The sequence below is a fragment of the Chiloscyllium plagiosum genome, unplaced genomic scaffold (genome assembly GCF_037043375.1).
Source record: "Chiloscyllium plagiosum isolate Xiang-an unplaced genomic scaffold, Cpla_swu_hap1 HiC_scaffold_11, whole genome shotgun sequence".
Taxonomy (NCBI): domain Eukaryota; kingdom Metazoa; phylum Chordata; class Chondrichthyes; order Orectolobiformes; family Hemiscylliidae; genus Chiloscyllium; species Chiloscyllium plagiosum.
The window spans coordinates 15,671,584-15,687,482 of NW_028270149.1; the positions used below are offsets into that span (position 1 = coordinate 15,671,584).

Consider the following 15,899-nt stretch of genomic DNA (forward strand, 5'->3'; position numbering starts at 1 on the left):
TACTTTTGAATTATTTCATCTGCAGAACACAGGTGTATCTGACAAAATCACACTAACCTACATGATGGTAGTAGTGCTGCATTTTTTCAATGTGGTATTATAATGTCAGATTATTGTTTTACCTGTCTGCTCTAATCAGTTGTAAACATTAATGGGGCTAAGGGATGGCAATGGGCACCTACATACTAACAGAAGTCAATGTACTCAAAGCTCAATTCTCTTAATAATTGCTTAATAAAACACTAACCCTTATCAATCGCTTACTGTTTTACATCACTGTTCAGAGTTGCATATTTATCATGTGTATTTCCATGAATAAAAACTGACAAAGAGTGTAATGTCTGGGCTCTCTGTCCTTACAGGCCGACTTTGTGGAGTAGAGTAGTCTGCCTTTCTCAGGTCCAGAGTGAATGATCTTGCACTTTTTTAAATTTCACTCATGAGATGTAGGCAACGCTGGCTGGGCAGCATTAATGCCCACTTGTAGTTGACCGTGAGAAGGTGGGGGTGAACTGCCTTCTTGAACTGCTGCAGTCCCTGTGCTGTGGGTTGACCCCCAATGCCCTTAGGGAAGGAATTCTAGGATTTTGACCCAGTGACTGTGAAGGAGCAGCAATATATTTCCAATTCAGGATAGTGACTGGCTTGGAGAGGTACTTGCAGCTGGTGGTGTTCCCATGTATTTGCTGCCCTTGTCCTTCTGGATGGAAGTGATTGTGTGTTTGGAAGGTTCTGTCTGAGGATCTTCAGTGAACTTCAGGGGATGCATCTTGTGGATAGTACACACTGTTGCTACTGAGCGTTCAAGACAAAAGGAGCTCAGAATATTCAAGAAAGTTTGTAGCTCAGGTTGTGGATGAGGATGTTGACTTGCTCACTGAGCTGGTAAATTTGTTTGCGGACGTTTCATCACCATTCTAGGTCACATCATCAGTGTGCCTCCAGTGAAGCATTGGTGTTCTGTCCCACTTGCTATTTATATATGTCTGCTCCTGCTGAGATTGGTTGTGTCATTTCTGTTTTTGTCACTGGCTCTGTTTCTTAGTTGTTGTTATATGGGGTCCAACTTGACATGTTTGTTAATGGAGTTCCGGGTTGAATGCCAGGCTTCCAGGAGTTCCCGTGCACGTCTCTGTTTGGCTTGTCCTAGGATGGATACGTTGTCCCAGTCGAATTTGTGTCCTTCATTGTCCATGTGTATGTTCAAGTGGTAGCTGGTCATATCTCTTGGTCGCTAGTTGGTGTTTGTGTGCTCTGGTGGCTAATTTCCTTCCTGTTTGCCCTATCTAGGGCTTTTGACTGTCTTTACACAGAATTTTGTGTATAACATTGGTTCTGTTGGTTGTGAGTCGAGAGTGTGGTGCTGGAAAAGTACAGGCTGCATCTGAGGAGCAGGAAAATCAATGTTTCAGGCATAAACCCTTCATCAGGAATGAGGCTTGTGGGCCAAGGGGGCTGAGAGATAAATGGGAGGGGGGGGGCGAAAGGGGAAATGAGGAAACTGGTAAAATCCACATTAATCCTGTGTGGTTGCAGGGTCCCAAGACAGAAGATGAGGTGTTCTTCATCCAGGTATCAGGTGGTTAGGGTTTGGCGATGGAGGAGATGCAGGACATACGTGTCCTTGGTGGAGTGGGAGGGGGAGTTGAAGTGTTCAGCCATGGGGTGGTGGGGTTGGTTGATGCGGGTGTCCCAGAGATGTTCTCTGAAATGATCTGTAAGTTGGCATCCTGATTCCCTGATGCAGAGGAGACCACACCAGGTGTCGGGAGTGGGGTATGGCCTGGTAGGGGGAGCGTGGATCTGATGAGGGAATCACAGAGGGAATGGTGTCTCCGGAATGCTGACAGGGGTGTGGAGGGAAATGTATCCCTAGTTGTGGGGTCTGTTTGTAGGTGGCAGAATTGGTGATGCAATGTATTTGGAGATTGGTGGGGTGGAAGATGAGGACTGGGGGGAGTGGTTCTGTCTTTGTTGCGATTGGAGTGGTGGAGGTGTGGAAGTGGAGGAGATACACTGGAAGGTATCGTTGACCACATGGGAGGGGAAATTGCGATCCTCAAAAAAGCAGGCCATCTGGGAAGTTCTATGGTAGAATTGGTCGACCTGGGAGCAGATGCAGCAGAGTCAGAGGAATTGGCAATAAGGAACGGTGTTTTTACAGGAGGAAGGGTAGGAGGAGTTGTAGTCCAGGTAGGTGTGAGAGTCAGTGGTTTAAAGTCGATGTCCATGGTTAGTTCCAGGAAGGGGAGGGAGGTGTCCGAGATGGTCCAGGAACACGAGGTAGTGCCCACGAAGAGGTTGAACAGTTCATCAAAATCACCAATTCCTTCCACCTCGACCTCAAATTCACCTGGACCATTTCGGACACCTCCCTCCCCTTCCTGGACCTCTCCAACTCCATCTCCAGTGACCGACTAACAATGGATATCTACTTTAAACCTACTGACTCCCACACCTACCTGGACTACACCTCCTCCCACCCTGCCTCCTGCAAAAACGCCATCCCTTATTCCCAATTCCTCCACCTCCGCCGCATCTGCTCCCTGGACATCCAATTCCACCATAGAATATCCCAAACAGCCTCCTCCTTCAAAGAACACAATTTCCCCTCCCACGTGGTCGACGATATCCTCCAATGCATCTTCTCTTCTCCGCTTCCCGTACCTCCTCCCTTGAACCCCACCCCTCCAATTGCAACAAGGACATAACCCCCACCGCCCCAGTCCTCACCTTCCACCCCACCAACGTCTAGATACATCACATCATCCTCCAACACTTCCACCACCGACAAACAGACCCCACCACGTGGAATATATTCCCCACCCCACCCCATTTGTATTTGGGAGAGACCATTCCCTCTGCGACTCCTTTGTCAGATCCTTGCCCCCCCCCCCCCAACCAACCCAAACCCCACTTCCGACACCTTTCCCTGCCAATACAAGAAGTACAAACTTGCACCCGCACCTCCCCCCTCACCTCCATCCAAGGCCCCAAAGAATCCTTCCTCATCTGACAGAAATTTACTTGTATTTCCACACACATCATCTACTGTATCTGTTGCACCTTATGTGATCTCCTCTACATCAACTTGTGGATCATTTCAGAGAACATCTCTGGGACATCCACACATAACAACCCCACCACCCCAGTGCCGAACACTTTAACTCCCCCTCCCACTCCCCAAAGACATGCAGATCCTGGGCCTCCTCCATCACCAAACCCTAAACACCCGTCGCCAGGATGAAGAACATCTCATCTTCCATCTTGGGACCCTGGAACCACTGGGATTAATATGGATTTCACCAGTTTCCTCATTTCCCCTCTCCCCACCTTATCCCAGTCCCAAGCATCCAACTTGGCACCACCCTCTTGACCTGTCCATCTTCCTTCCCACCTATGTGCCCCAACTCCCTCCCATTTACCTCTCAGCCCCCCTGGCCCACAAGCCTCTTTCCTGATGAAGGGCTTATGCCCAAAACGTCGATTCTGCTGCTTCTCGGATGCTTCCTGACCTGCTGTGCTTTTTCAGCACCACACTTTCAAGTCTGATCTCCAACATCTGCAGTTCTCACTTTCTCCCTATAGTTTGTCAGTAAGGGATCCTTTACACGTATTAATAGCTGTCGTATTTGGTAGTTGGTTTGTGGGCTCCCATGATACCCAAGAGTCGAAGTACTCTGGTGGTCATTTCTGATATGTCCTTAATGTATGGCAGCGTGACCAGTGTATCCGGACATGTTGTGTCTTCCTGTTGTGGTCTGTCGTGGAGGTATCAGCGGACTATGCTTTCTGGGTACCTGTTGTTTCTGAAGACGTTGTGTAGGTGTTTTTATTCAGCTTTGCACAGCTCCAGGCTGCTGCAGTGTGTTGTGGCTCTCTTGAACAATGTTCTGATGCAGTTCTGTTTGTGGGTGTTGGGATGGTTGCTGCTGTAGCTGAGTACTTGGTCTATGTAGCTGGCCTTCCTGTATACACTGGTCTGCAGCTCCCACTTGGCCATGTGTTCGACCATTCCGTCCAGGAAGGGGAGTCGGTTGTTCTCTTCTTCCTTGGTGAGTTGTATGCTGGTAAGGATGTTGTTTACCAGTTGATGGGTTTCTTCTAGCTGTGTGCATTTGGTAATGATCAAGCTGTCATCTACATAGGTAAAAACAATGACTGCAGATGCTGGAAACCAGATTCTAGATCAGTCTTCCAGCACCACTGATCTAGAATGTCATCTACATAGTCAATCCACGTTTCGGCTGGATAGTAGGCAGTGCTGTGCGTTCCAGTCTTTGCATGACAGCTTCTGCTCTTAGTCCTGATATCAGTGATCCCATGGGTGCTCCATTGATTTGTTGGTATACCTGACCATTGAAGCTGAAGTGAGTCATGAGGCACACATCCAGTAGGTTGAGGGTGCTGTCTTTGCTGATGGTGTTGGTGTTGTCGTTGCCTGCATTCCTGTCAACATATCCATCCTAGGGCAAGCCAAATCGACACATGCACAGGAATTGCTGGAAGCCTGGCACTCGACCTGGAACTCTATTGACAAACAGGTCGAGTTGGACCCCATATACCAACCATAAAGAAACAGAACCAGCAACAAAACAGGAAGTAACATCACCAACCCCAGCAGATGCAGACACATAAATAGTAAGTGGGACAGAACACCAATGCTTCACTGGAGGCGCACTGATGATGTAACCTAGAATGGTGGCAAAACATCTACGATCAAACTCAGCTCAATGAGCAGTCAACATCCTCATGGCAGGAGTGGATGTTTGTAGATGTGGTACCAGTCAACTGGGGTGCATTGACTTGGATGATGTCAAGCTTCTTGAATGTTGTTGGAGCTGCACTCATCTGGCAAGTGGGGAGTATTCCACCACCTTCCTGACTGAAAGAGTCCTAGAGATGTCCAGCACGGAAACAGGCACTTCTGTCCACTTATCCATGCTGATCAGATATCCTAAACCAATCTAATCCCATTTGCCAGCACTTGGTCCATATCCATCTAAATCCTTTCTAATTATGTAACCATCCAGATGCCTTTTAAATGGGCAATTGTACCAGCCTCCATCACTTCCGCTGGCAGCTCATTCCATACACGCACCACTGTTTGCATGTCCCTTAGGTCTCTTTTAAATCTTGCCCCTCTCACTCTAAACCTATGCCCTCTATTTCTGTACTCCCCAGCCCAGTCAGAAGACCATGTCTATTTACCCTATCCATACCCATCATGATTTTATAAACCTTGAACTCCATCCGCCATAGCTCTGCTCATTTACTTTATATTTTATCCCTGTGTAGCTTCACATTCACATCTATGCTACATACAATGACTCCAAAGGTTGTGTAACTGATGAAGGTGGATATCCTTCATCCTTAATCCAAGTCATTAATGTTAGTAATCAAAAGCTGAGGCCTCATTACAGACCACTTGACGCACAGTGCCAATTAGAAAACAATTAGAGCAAATTACTGACACTTGTCACAAAGTTACCTCCAGTTTTTTGTGTGCTGATTCTTTGTTCACAATCTTTTCTCAGCTCCCTTCTGTAAATCAATACAGACACAATGCAAAGACATTTCCCTATCCACCATGTTAGAGATTTCCTTGGCAGTTCATCTGGATTAGACTGAGACTTATCTGACCGTCACAAATCCATACTTATCCACTGACCGATACATATCCAAACTCATTTTAAAATTGGTGACTGTGAATATTGATTAAAAAACAGGAACTGCTAGAAATACACAGCCAGTTAAACAGCATCTGTGGAAAGAGAGAGAGAAGCAGAATTAATGTTTCACCTTTCATTTTGAAAGAAAACCTAACATTCCATTCCCATTGTTTTCTGACAGGCTTCGGACTCATTTCCCTCCAAGACCTGTCAATGACCTGGAGAACGAATGTTGGATTTCCACGAATTCTGGTGCGAATAATGCACAAGTCCAGGCTACGCTATTATGGACGACCCCAAATGGACTTTCCATATCAGGTCAGTCATCCCATCTGTATTCACTCCCCGATGTTCTGAAGGCTTTGAAATGTTCCTCTGTTTAAATCCTGATCCTGAACTTTCATGTTTTGCAAAACAATTCCAACATTCAGTGCCCAACCTAATTGCCCAGAGGGCAGTTGAGAGCCAGCCACATTGCTGTGGCTCTGGAGTCACATGTAGGCCAGACCAGGTAAGCACAGCAACTTCTTTCACAAAGGGATATTAGTGAAATGGATGGGCTTTTCTGACAATCAACTATGGATTCAACAACTGATGCCTAATTCCACATATTTATTGAATTCAAATTCCACCATCTGCCATTGTCAGGATTTGAACCCAGGTCCCAAAAACATTGCCAGGTCTCTGGATTAACAAGCTAACCATAATACCAGTAGGCCATCACCTCCCCTGATAAACTATCATTCCCTGACTGCTTTATGTGGCTCAGTATTGAATTTTGCTGCATAACATGAGCAAAGTTAAGGTTCTCCCCCACAAGCTGTGTGCTGGAAAAGCATCTTCACCCTGTAGAACAGGCAGCCCCCACCACTTTCTTTACGTGTTCAATATTTTCTAATCAGCCTGTTCAGGCACATCTCTGAAGCAGGAGGGATTGAACCTGGATCTCGTGGTCGCGAGGTAGGGATATTGCTACAGTGTCACTGGAATCCCCCTGTTGGGCTTTCCAACCACTGATAAACCATTGATACTAGTTTGCAGTCAAGCTCCCAATTGTATTACAGCAACTTGATTTAAGCATATTCACAAATGGCCTGCCTGTGTGAAGAGGGACTCTCAGGCATCACAATGTCTGTCATCGTATAAATGATGAACACACAATTGCCATGTTGCCATTTATCCCCTGACCATCTCCATCCTGTTGTACAGAGATCTGTAGAATTAATGCATCGATCAGTAATCGCTAAGCAGTATATCTGTTCAGTTATGCAGTATCAACAAGTTGTTCTTAATTTATCTTCACTGATATCTACACAGATAGTTGAACCTCTTACCTCAACAAAACCCTTTGTATTTACTTTTTGACTTTGTTAAAAGCCACTGGGGTTTTTTGATGTGTTGTTTAGAGGTATAATTTCTTGTTTTAGGTTTACCTGTGGTCCCGGAGGTAAAGGGTTGTAATAGTGTGGTCCAGCATTTGGGGTAAAGCAAACCCATTGTAGAGATGGTGATGTACATCCCACCCATCGGGCTGTGACTGTGTCTAAGATTTCCTTTTGGCTCTTGCTGTAGGCCTACTTTGAAGTAGCTGATCAGTCGGGTATGATGCCGCTGGTTTTGTGGAACTCTTTGTGCCCTGAATGGTACCAGTCCCTGCACGTTGGCACAGTTCTCCTGCTGCACCGGTACTCAGTTAAAGACAGTTACCAGATGAGAACCTGGGCCACTCCACGTGACCCACAGATAAAGAGTCTTAGAACCATAGGTGAGAGTACCACATTCACTGTTATCTAACGTAAGTGCACTGTGCATTAAGTATTATTCTACGACATAGATATCCCACATTGTTTATTCTGTAAGCTAAGAAACCAGCTTACTGGTCAGTTAGCTGGCAAACATTTGTATCAGAGCATAAAAGCTTCAGTACTTTTGTCTTTGATTATCCCTCCATTTCCCTCTCCCTCCCCATGCACCCACTCCCCCACCATTGTCTCCCTTTCTTTCTCACCGTCTCTCTCTCTCTCCCCCTCCCTCTCCTTCTCTCTCCCCCACTTTCACCCCCATCTCTTTTCCCTCTCTCCCCTCATCCCACCTCTCCCCCCTCTCTCTTTCCCCCCTCTCTCTTTCCCCCCTCTCTCTTTCCCCCCTCTCTCTTTCCCCCCTCTCTCTTTCCCCCCTCTCTCTTTCCCCCCTCTCTCTTCCCCCCCTCTCTCTTTCCCCCCTCTCTCTTTCCCCCCTCTCTCTTTCCCCCCTCTCTCTTTCCCCCCCTCTCTCTTTCCCCCCTCTCTCTTTCCCCCCTCTCTCTTTCCCCCCTCTCTCTTTCCCCCCTCTCTCTTTCCCCCCTCTCTCTTTCCCCCCTCTCTCTTACCCCCCTCTCTCTTACCCCCTCTCTCTTACCCCCTCTCTCTTTCCCCCTCTCTCTTTCCCCCCTCTCTCTTCCCCCCTCTCTCTTTCCCCCCTCTCTCTTTCCCCCCTCTCTCTTTCCCCCCTCTCTCTTCCCCCCCTCTCTCTTCCCCCCCCTCTCTCTTGCCCCCTCTCTCTTGCCCCCTCTCTCTTGCCCCCTCTCTCTTGCCCCATCTCTCTTCCCCCTCTCTCTTCCCCCACCCTCTTCCCCCACTCTCTTCCCCCCCTCTCTTCCCCCCCTCTCTTCCCCCCCCACTCTCCCCCCCTCTCTTCCCCCCCTCTCTTCCCCCCTCTCTTCCCCCCCTCTCTTCCCCCCCTCTTCCCCCCCTCTCTTCCCCCCTCTCTTCCCCCCCTCTCTTCCCCCCCTCTCTTCCCCCCCTCTCTTCCCCCCCTCTCTTCCCCCCCTCTCTTCCCCCCCTCTCTTCCCCCCTCTCTTCCCCCCTCTCTTCCCCCCCTCTCTTCCCCCCCTCTCTTCCCCCCCCTCTCTTCCCCCCTCTCTTCCCCCCTCTCTTCCCCCCTCTCTTCCCCCCCTCTCTTCCCCCCCTCTCTTCCCCCCCTCTCTTCCCCCCCTCTCTTCCCCCCCTCTCTTCCCCCCCTCTCTTCCCCCCCTCTCTTCCCCCCTCTCTTCCCCCCCTCTCTTCCCCCCTCTCTTACCCCCCTCTCTTACCCCCTCTCTTCCCCCCTCTCTTCCCCCCTCTCTTCCCCCCTCTCTTCCCCCCTCTCTTCCCCCCCTCTCTTCCCCCCCCTCTCTTCCCCCCACTCTCTTCCCCCCACTCTCTTCCCCCCCCCTCTTCCCCCCCCTCTTCCCCCCCCTCTTCCCCCCCCCTCTTCCCCCCCTCTTCCCCCCCCTCTTCCCCCCCCTCTTCCCCTCTCTTCCCCCCCTCTCTTCCCCCCTCTCTTCCCCCTCTTCCCCCCTCTCTTCCCCCCTCTCTTCCCCCCCTCTCTTCCCCCCCCTCTCTTCCCCCCCCTCTCTTCCCCCCCCTCTCTTCCCCCCCCTCTCTTCCCCCCCCCTCTCTTCCCCCCCCTCTCTTCCCCCCCCTCTCTTCCCCCCCCCTCTCTTCCCCCCCCTCTCTTCCCCCCCTCTCTCCCCCCCCTCTCTTCCCCCCCCTCTCTTCCCCCCCCTCTCTTCCCCCCCCTCTCTTCCCCCCCTCTCTTCCCCCCCTCTCTTCCCCCCCTCTCATCCCCCCTCTCTCCCCCTCTCATCCCCCCTCTCATCCCCCCCTCTCATCCCCCCTCTCATCCCCCTCTCATCCCCCCTCTCATCCCCCCCTCTCTTCCCCCCCTCTCTTCCCCCCCTCTCTTCCCCCCCCTCTCTTCCCCCCCTCTCTTCCCCCCCTCTCTCCCCCCCTCTCTTCCCCCCCTCTCTTCCCCCCCTCTCTTCCCCCCCTCTCTTCCTCCCCTCTCTTCCTCCCCTCTCTTCCCCCCCCTCTTCCCCCCCTCTCTTCCCCCCCCTCTCTTCCCCCCCTCTCTTCCCCCCCTCTCTTCCCCCCCTCTCTTCCCCCCCTCTCTTCCCCCCCCTCTTCCCCCCCTCTCTTCCCCCCCTCTTCCCCCCTCTTCCCCCCCCCCTGTTCCCCCCCCCTCTTCCCCCCCTCTTCCCCCCTCTTCCCCCCCCTCTTCCCCCCCCTCTTCCCCCCCCTCTTCCACCCCTCTTCCCCCCCCCCTCTTCCCTCCCTCTCTTCCCCCCCCTCTCTTCCCCCCCCCTCTCTTCCACCCCTCTCTCCCCCCTCTCTCCCCCTCTCTTCCCCCCCTCTCTTCCCCCCCCTCTCTTCCCCCCCCTCTCTTTCCCCCCCTCTCTCTTTCCCCCCTCTCTCTTACCCCCCTCTCTCTACCCCCCTCTCTCTTACCCCCCTCTCTCTTCCCCCTCTCTCTTTCCCCCCCTCTCTCTTCCCCCCTCTCTCTTTCCCCCCCTCTCTCTTTCCCCCCTCTCTCTTTCCCCCCCTCTCTTTCCCCCCCCTCTCTCTGCCCCCTCTCTCTTGCCCCCTCTCTCTTCCCCCTCCTCTTGCCCCATCTCTCTTCCCCCTCTCTCTTCCCCCACCCTCTTCCCCCCACTCTCTTCCCCCCCTCTCTTCCCCCCCTCTCTTCCCCCCCCTCTTCTTCCCCCCCTCTCTTCCCCCCCTCTCTTCCCCCCCTCTCTTCCCCCCTCTCTTCCCCCCCTCTCTTCCCCCCCTCTCTCCCCCCCTCTCTTCCCCCCCCTCTCTTCCCCCCCTCTCTTCCCCCCCCTCTCTTCCCCCCCTCTCTTCCCCCCCTCTCTTCCCCCCCTCTCTTCCCCCCTCTCTTCCCCCCCTCTCTTCCCCCCCTCTCTTCCCCCCCTCTCTTCCCCCCTCTCTTCCCCCCTCACTTCCCCCCTCTCTTCCCCCCCTCTCTTCCCCCCCTCTCTTCCCCCCCTCTCTTCCCCCCCTCTCTTCCCCCCCTCTCTTCCCCCCCTCTCTTCCCCCCTCTCTTCCCCCCCTCTCTTCCCCCCCCTCTTCCCCCCCTCTCTTACCCCCCTCTCTTCCCCCCCTCTCTTCCCCCCTCTCTTCCCCCCCTCTCTTCCCCCCCTCTCTTCCCCCCCCTCTCTTCCCCCCCTCTCTTCCCCCCCTCTCTTCCCCCCCACTCTCTTCCCCCCCCCTCTTCCCCCCCCTCTTCCCCCCCCTCTTCCCCCCCTCTTCCCCCCCCTCTTCCCCCCCCCTCTTCCCCCACCTCTTCCCCCCTCTCTTCCCCCCCTCTCTTCCCCCCTCTCTTCCCCCCTCTCTCCCCCTCTCTTCCCCCCCTCTCTTCCCCCCCTCTCTTCCCCCCCCTCTCTTCCCCCCCCTCTCTTCCCCCCCCCCTCTTCCCCCCCCTCTCTTCCCCCCCCTCTCTTCCCCCCCCTCTCTTCCCCCCCTCTCTTCCCCCCCCCTCTCTTCCCCCCCCTCTCTTCCCCCCCCTCTCTTCCCCCCCCTCTCTTCCCCCCCCTCTCTTCCCCCCCCTCTCTTCCCCCCCCTCTCTTCTCCCCCTCTCTTCTCCCCCTCTCATCCCCCCTCTCATCCCCCCTCTCATCCCCCCCTCTCTTCCCCCCCCTCTCTTCCCCCCCTCTCTTCCCCCCCTCTCTTCCCCCCCTCTCTTCCCCCCCTCTCTTCCCCCCCCTCTCTTCCTCCCCCTCTTCCTCCCCTCTCTTCCCCCCCTCTCTTCCCCCCCTCTCTTCCCCCCCTCTCTTCCCCCCCCTCTCTTCCCCCCCTCTCTCCCCCCCTCTCTTCCCCCCCTCTTCCCCCCCTCTCTTCCCCCCCTCTTCCCCCCCTCTTCCCCCCCCCTGTTCCCCCCCCCTGTTCCGCCCCCTCTTCCCCCCTCTTCCCCCCCCCTCTCCCCCCCCTCTTCCCCCCCCTCTTCCCCCCCCTCTTCCACCCCTCTTCCCCCCCCCTCTTCCCTCCCCTCTCTTCCCCCCCCTCTCTTCCCCCCCCCTCTCTTCCACCCCTCTCTCCCCCCTCTCTCCCCCTCTCTTCCCCCCCCTCTCTTCCCCCCCCTCACTTCCCCCCCCTCTCTTCCCCCCCCTCACTTCCCCCCCTCTCTTCCCCCCCCTCTCTTTCCCGCCCTCTCTTCCCCCCCCTCTCTTCCCCCCCCTCTTCCCCCCCCCCTCTCTTCCCCCCCTCTCTTCCCCCCCCTCTCTTCCCCCCCCTCTCTTCCCCCCCCCTCTCTTCCCCCCCCTCTCTTCCCCCCCCTCTCTTCCCCCCCCTCTCTTCCCCCCCCTCTCTCTCCCCCCCCTCTCTTCCCCCCCCTCTCTTCCCCCCCCTCTCTTCCCCCCCCTCTCTTCCCCCCCCTCTCTTCCCCCCCCTCTCTTCCCCCCCCCTCTCTTCCCCCCCCTCTCTTCCCCCCCCTCTCTTCCCCCCCTCTCTTCCCCCCCCTCTCTTCCCCCCCCCCTCTTCCCCCCCCTCTCTTCCCCCCGCCCTCTCTTCCCCCCCCTCTCTTCCCCCCCCTCTCTTCCCCCCCCTCTCTTCCCCCCCCTCTCTTCCCCCCCCTCTCTTCCCCCCCCTCTCTTCCCCCCCTCTCTTCCCCCCCCTCTCTCCCCCCCCCCTCTCTTCCCCCCCCTCTCTTCCCCCCCCCTCTCTTCCCCCCCCTCCCCCCCCTCTTCCCCCCCCCTCTTCCCCCCCTCTCTTCCACCCCTCTCTCCCCCCCCCCCTTCCCCCCCCTCTTCCCCCCCCCTCTTCCCCCCCCTCTTCCCCCCCCTCTTCCCCCCCCCTCTTCCCCCCCCTCTTCCCCCCCCTCTTCCCCCCCCTCTTCCCCCCCCTCTTCCCCCCCCCCTCTTCCACCCACCTCTTCCACCCCCCTCTTCCACCCCCCTCTTCCCCCCCTCTCTTCCCACCCTCTCCCCCCCCTCTTCCCCCTCTCTTTCCCCCCTCTCTTCCCCCCCCTCTCTTTCCCCCCTCTCTTTCCCCCCTCTCTTTCCCCCCCTCTCTTTCCCCCTCTCTTCCCCCCCTCTCTTTCCCACCCTCTCTTTCCCCCCTCTCTCTTTTCCCCCCTCTCTCTTTCCCCCCTCTCTCTTTCCCCCCTCTCTCTTTCCCCCCTCTCTCTTTTCCCCGCCTCTCTCTTTCCCCCCTCTCTCTTTCCCCCCTCTCTCTTTCCCCCCTCTCTCTTTCCCCCCCTCTCTCTTTCCCCCCTCTCTCTTTCCCCCCTCTCTCTTTCCCCCCTCTCTCTTTCCCCCCTCTCTCTTCCCCCCCCTCTCTTCCCCCCCTCTCTTCTCCCCCCTCTCTTCTCCCCCCTCTCTTCTCCCCCCTCCTTCTCCCCCCTCACTTCTCCCCCCTCTCTTCTCCCCCCTCTCTTCTCCCCCCTCTCTTCTCCCCCCTCTCTTCCCCCCCCTCTCTTCCCCCCCCCTCTCTTCCCCCCCCTCTCTTCCCCCCCCTCTCTTCCCCCCCCTCTCTTCCCCCCCCTCTCTTCCCCCCCCCCTCTTCCCCCCCTCTCTTCCCCCCCCCTCTTCCCTCCCCTCTCTTCCCCCCCCTCTCTTCCCCCCCCTCTCTTCCCCCCCTCTCTTCCCCCCCCTCTCTTCCCCCCCCTCTCTTCCCCCCCCTCTCTTCCACCCCCTCTCTTCGCCCCCCTCTCTTCCCCCCCCTCTCTTCCCCCCCTCTCTTCCCCCCCTCTCTTCCCCCCCTCTCTTCCCCCCCCTCTTCCCCCCATCTCTTCCCCCCCTCTCTTCCCCCCCTCTCTTCCCCCCCTCTCTTCCCCCCCTCTTCCCCCCCCTGTTCCCCCCCCCCTGTTCCCCCCCCCCTCTTCCCCCCCCTCTTCCCCCCCTCTTCCCCCCCTCTTCCCCCCCTCTTCCCCCCCCCTCTTCCACCCCTCTTGCCCCCCCCTCCTCCCCCCCCTCTCTTCCCCCCCCTCTCTTCCCCCCCCCTCTCTCCCCCCCTCTTCCCCCCCCTCTCTTCCCCCCCCCTCTCTTCCCCCCCCCCTCTTCCCCCCCCCTCTCTCCCCCCCCTCTCTCCCCCCCCTCTCTTCCCCCCCCTCTCTTCCCCCCCCTCTCTTCCCCCCCCCTCTTCCCCCCCCCTCTCTTCCCCCCCCTCTCTTCCCCCCCCTCTCTTCCCCCCCCCTCTCTTCCCCCCCCCCTCTCTTCCCCCCCCTCTCTTCCCCCCCCTCTCTTCCCCCCCCTCTCACCCCCCCCCTCTCTTCCCCCCCCTCTCTTCCCCCCCCCTCTCTTCCCCCCCCTCTCTTCCCCCCCCCTTCCCCCCCTCTTCTCCACCCCTCTCTTCCACCCCTCTCTCCCCCCCCCTCTTCCCCCCCCTCTTCCCCCCCCCTTCCCCCCCCTCTTCCCCCCCTCTTCCCACCCCACACTTCCCCCCCCCTCTTCCCCCCCCCCCCTCTTCCCCCCCCCTCTTCCCCCCCCATCTTCCCCCCTCTTCCCCCCCCTCTTCCACCCCCCTCTTCCACCCCCCTCTTCCCCCCCTCTCTTCCCACCCTCTCCCCCCCCTCTTTCCCCCTCTCTTTCCCCTCTCTTCCCCCCCCCTCTCTTCCCCCCCCTCTCTTCCCCCCCCCTCTCTTCCCCCCTCTCTTTCCCCACTCTCTTCCCCCCTCTCTTCCCCCCCCTCTCTTCCCCCCCCTCTCTTCCCCCCCCTCTCTTCCCCCCCCTCTCTTCCCCCCCCCTCTCTTCTCCCCCCTCTCTTCTCCCCCCTCTCTTCTCCCCCCTCACTTCTCCCCCCTCTCTTCTCCCCCCTCTCTTCTCCCCCCTCTCTTCCCCCCCTCTCTTCCCCCCCCCCTCTCTTCCCCCCCCTCTCTTCCCCCCCCTCTCTTCCCCCCCCTCTCTTCCCCCCCCTCTCTTCCCCCCCCTCTCTTCCCCCCCTCTCTTCCCCCCCCTTCCCCCCCCTCTCTTCCCCCCCCTTCCCCCCCCTCTCTTCCCCCCCTCTCTTCCCCCCCTCTCTTCCCCCCCTCTCTTCCCCCCCCTCTCTTCCCCCCCCTCTCTTCCCCCCCCTCTCTTCGCCCCCCTCTCTTCCCCCCCTCTCTTCCCCCCCTCTCTTCCCCCCCTCTCTTCCCCCCCCTCTCTTCCCCCCCTCTCTTCCCCCCCTCTCTTCCCCCCCTCTCTTCCCCCCCCTCTCTTCCCACCCCTACCCCCCCCTCTTCCCCCCCCCTTCCCCCCCTCTCTTCAACCCCTCTCTTCCACCCCTCTCTCCCCCCCTCTTCCCCCCCCCTTCGCCCCCCCTCTTCCCCCCCCTCTTCCCCCCCTCTTCCCCCCCTCTTCCCCCCCCCTCTTCCCCCCCCCCCCTTCCCCCCCTCTCTTCCCCCCCACTCTTACCCCCCTCTTACCCCCTCTTCCCCCCCCCCTCTTCCCCCCCTTCCCCCCCCTCTTCCCCCCCCTCTTCCCCCCCTCTCTTCACCCCCTCTCTTCCCCCCCTCTCTTCCCCCCCCTCTCTTCCCCCCCCTCTCTTCCCCCCCCTGTCTTCCCCCCCCTATCTTCCCCCCCCTCTCTTCCCCCCCCTCTCTTCCCCCCCCTCTCTTCCCCCCCCTCTCTTCCCCCCCTCTCTTCCCCCCCTCTCTTCCCCCCCTCTCTTCCCCCCCCTCTCTTCCCCCCCCTCTCTTCCCCCCCCTCTCTTCCCCCCCCTCTCTTCCCCCCCCTCTCTTCCCCCCCCCCTCTCTTCCCCCCCCTCTCTTCCCCCCCCCCCCTCTTCCCCCCCTCTCTTCCCCCCTCTCTCTTCCCCCCCCTCTCTTCCCCCCCTCTCTTCCCCCCCTCTCTTCCCCCCCTCTCTTTCCCCCCCCCTCTTTCCCCCCCCCTCTTTCCCCCCCCCTCTTTCCCCCCCTCTCTTTCCCCCCCTCTCTTTCCCCCCCTCTCTTCCCCCCCTCTCTTCCCCCCCCTCTCTTTCCCCCCCCTCTCTTTCCCCCCCTCTCTTCCCCCCCTCTCTGCCCCCCCTCTCTTCCCCCCCTCTCTTCCCCCCCTCTATTTCCCCCACTCTCTTTCCCCCCCTCTCTTCCCCCCCCTCTCTTCCCCCCCTACCCCCCTCTTTCCCCCCTCTCTTCCACCCCTCTCTCCCCCCCTCTTCCCACCCCCCTTCCCCCCCCCTCTCTTCCCCCCCTTCCCCCCCCTCTTACCCCCCTCTTCCCCCCCCATCTTCCCCCCCCTCTTCCCCCCCTCTTCCCCCCCTCTCTTTCCCCCCCTCTCTTCCCCCCCCTCTCTTCCCCCCCTACCCCCCTCTTTCCCCCCTCTCTTCCACCTCTCTCTCCCCCCCTCTTCCCACCCCCCTTCCCCCCCCTCTCTTCCCCCCCTTCCCCCCCTCTTACCCCCCTCTTACCCCCCTCTTCCCCCCCCATCTTCCCCCCCCTCTTCCCCCCCTCTTCCCCCCTCTTCCCCCCCTCTCTTTCCCCCCCCTCTCTTCCCCCCCCTCTCTTCCCCCCCTACCC

General features: G+C 58.1%; 1 protein-coding gene across 4 annotated transcripts in view; it reads left to right on the forward strand.

Moving 5' to 3' along the window:
• The window catches only part of LOC122557425 (RPA-related protein RADX), a 96,059-nt gene that overhangs the window by 7,582 nt on the left and 72,578 nt on the right, over positions 1-15,899 (forward strand). For all 4 annotated transcript variants that reach the window (XM_043705146.2, XM_043705143.2, XM_043705144.2 and 1 more), the window contains exons 3-4: positions 5,854-5,990; positions 7,245-7,437. In XM_043705146.2, the coding sequence (XP_043561081.1) occupies positions 5,854-5,990; positions 7,245-7,437 (330 nt within the window). The remainder of the gene's footprint in view (positions 1-5,853; positions 5,991-7,244; positions 7,438-15,899) is intronic.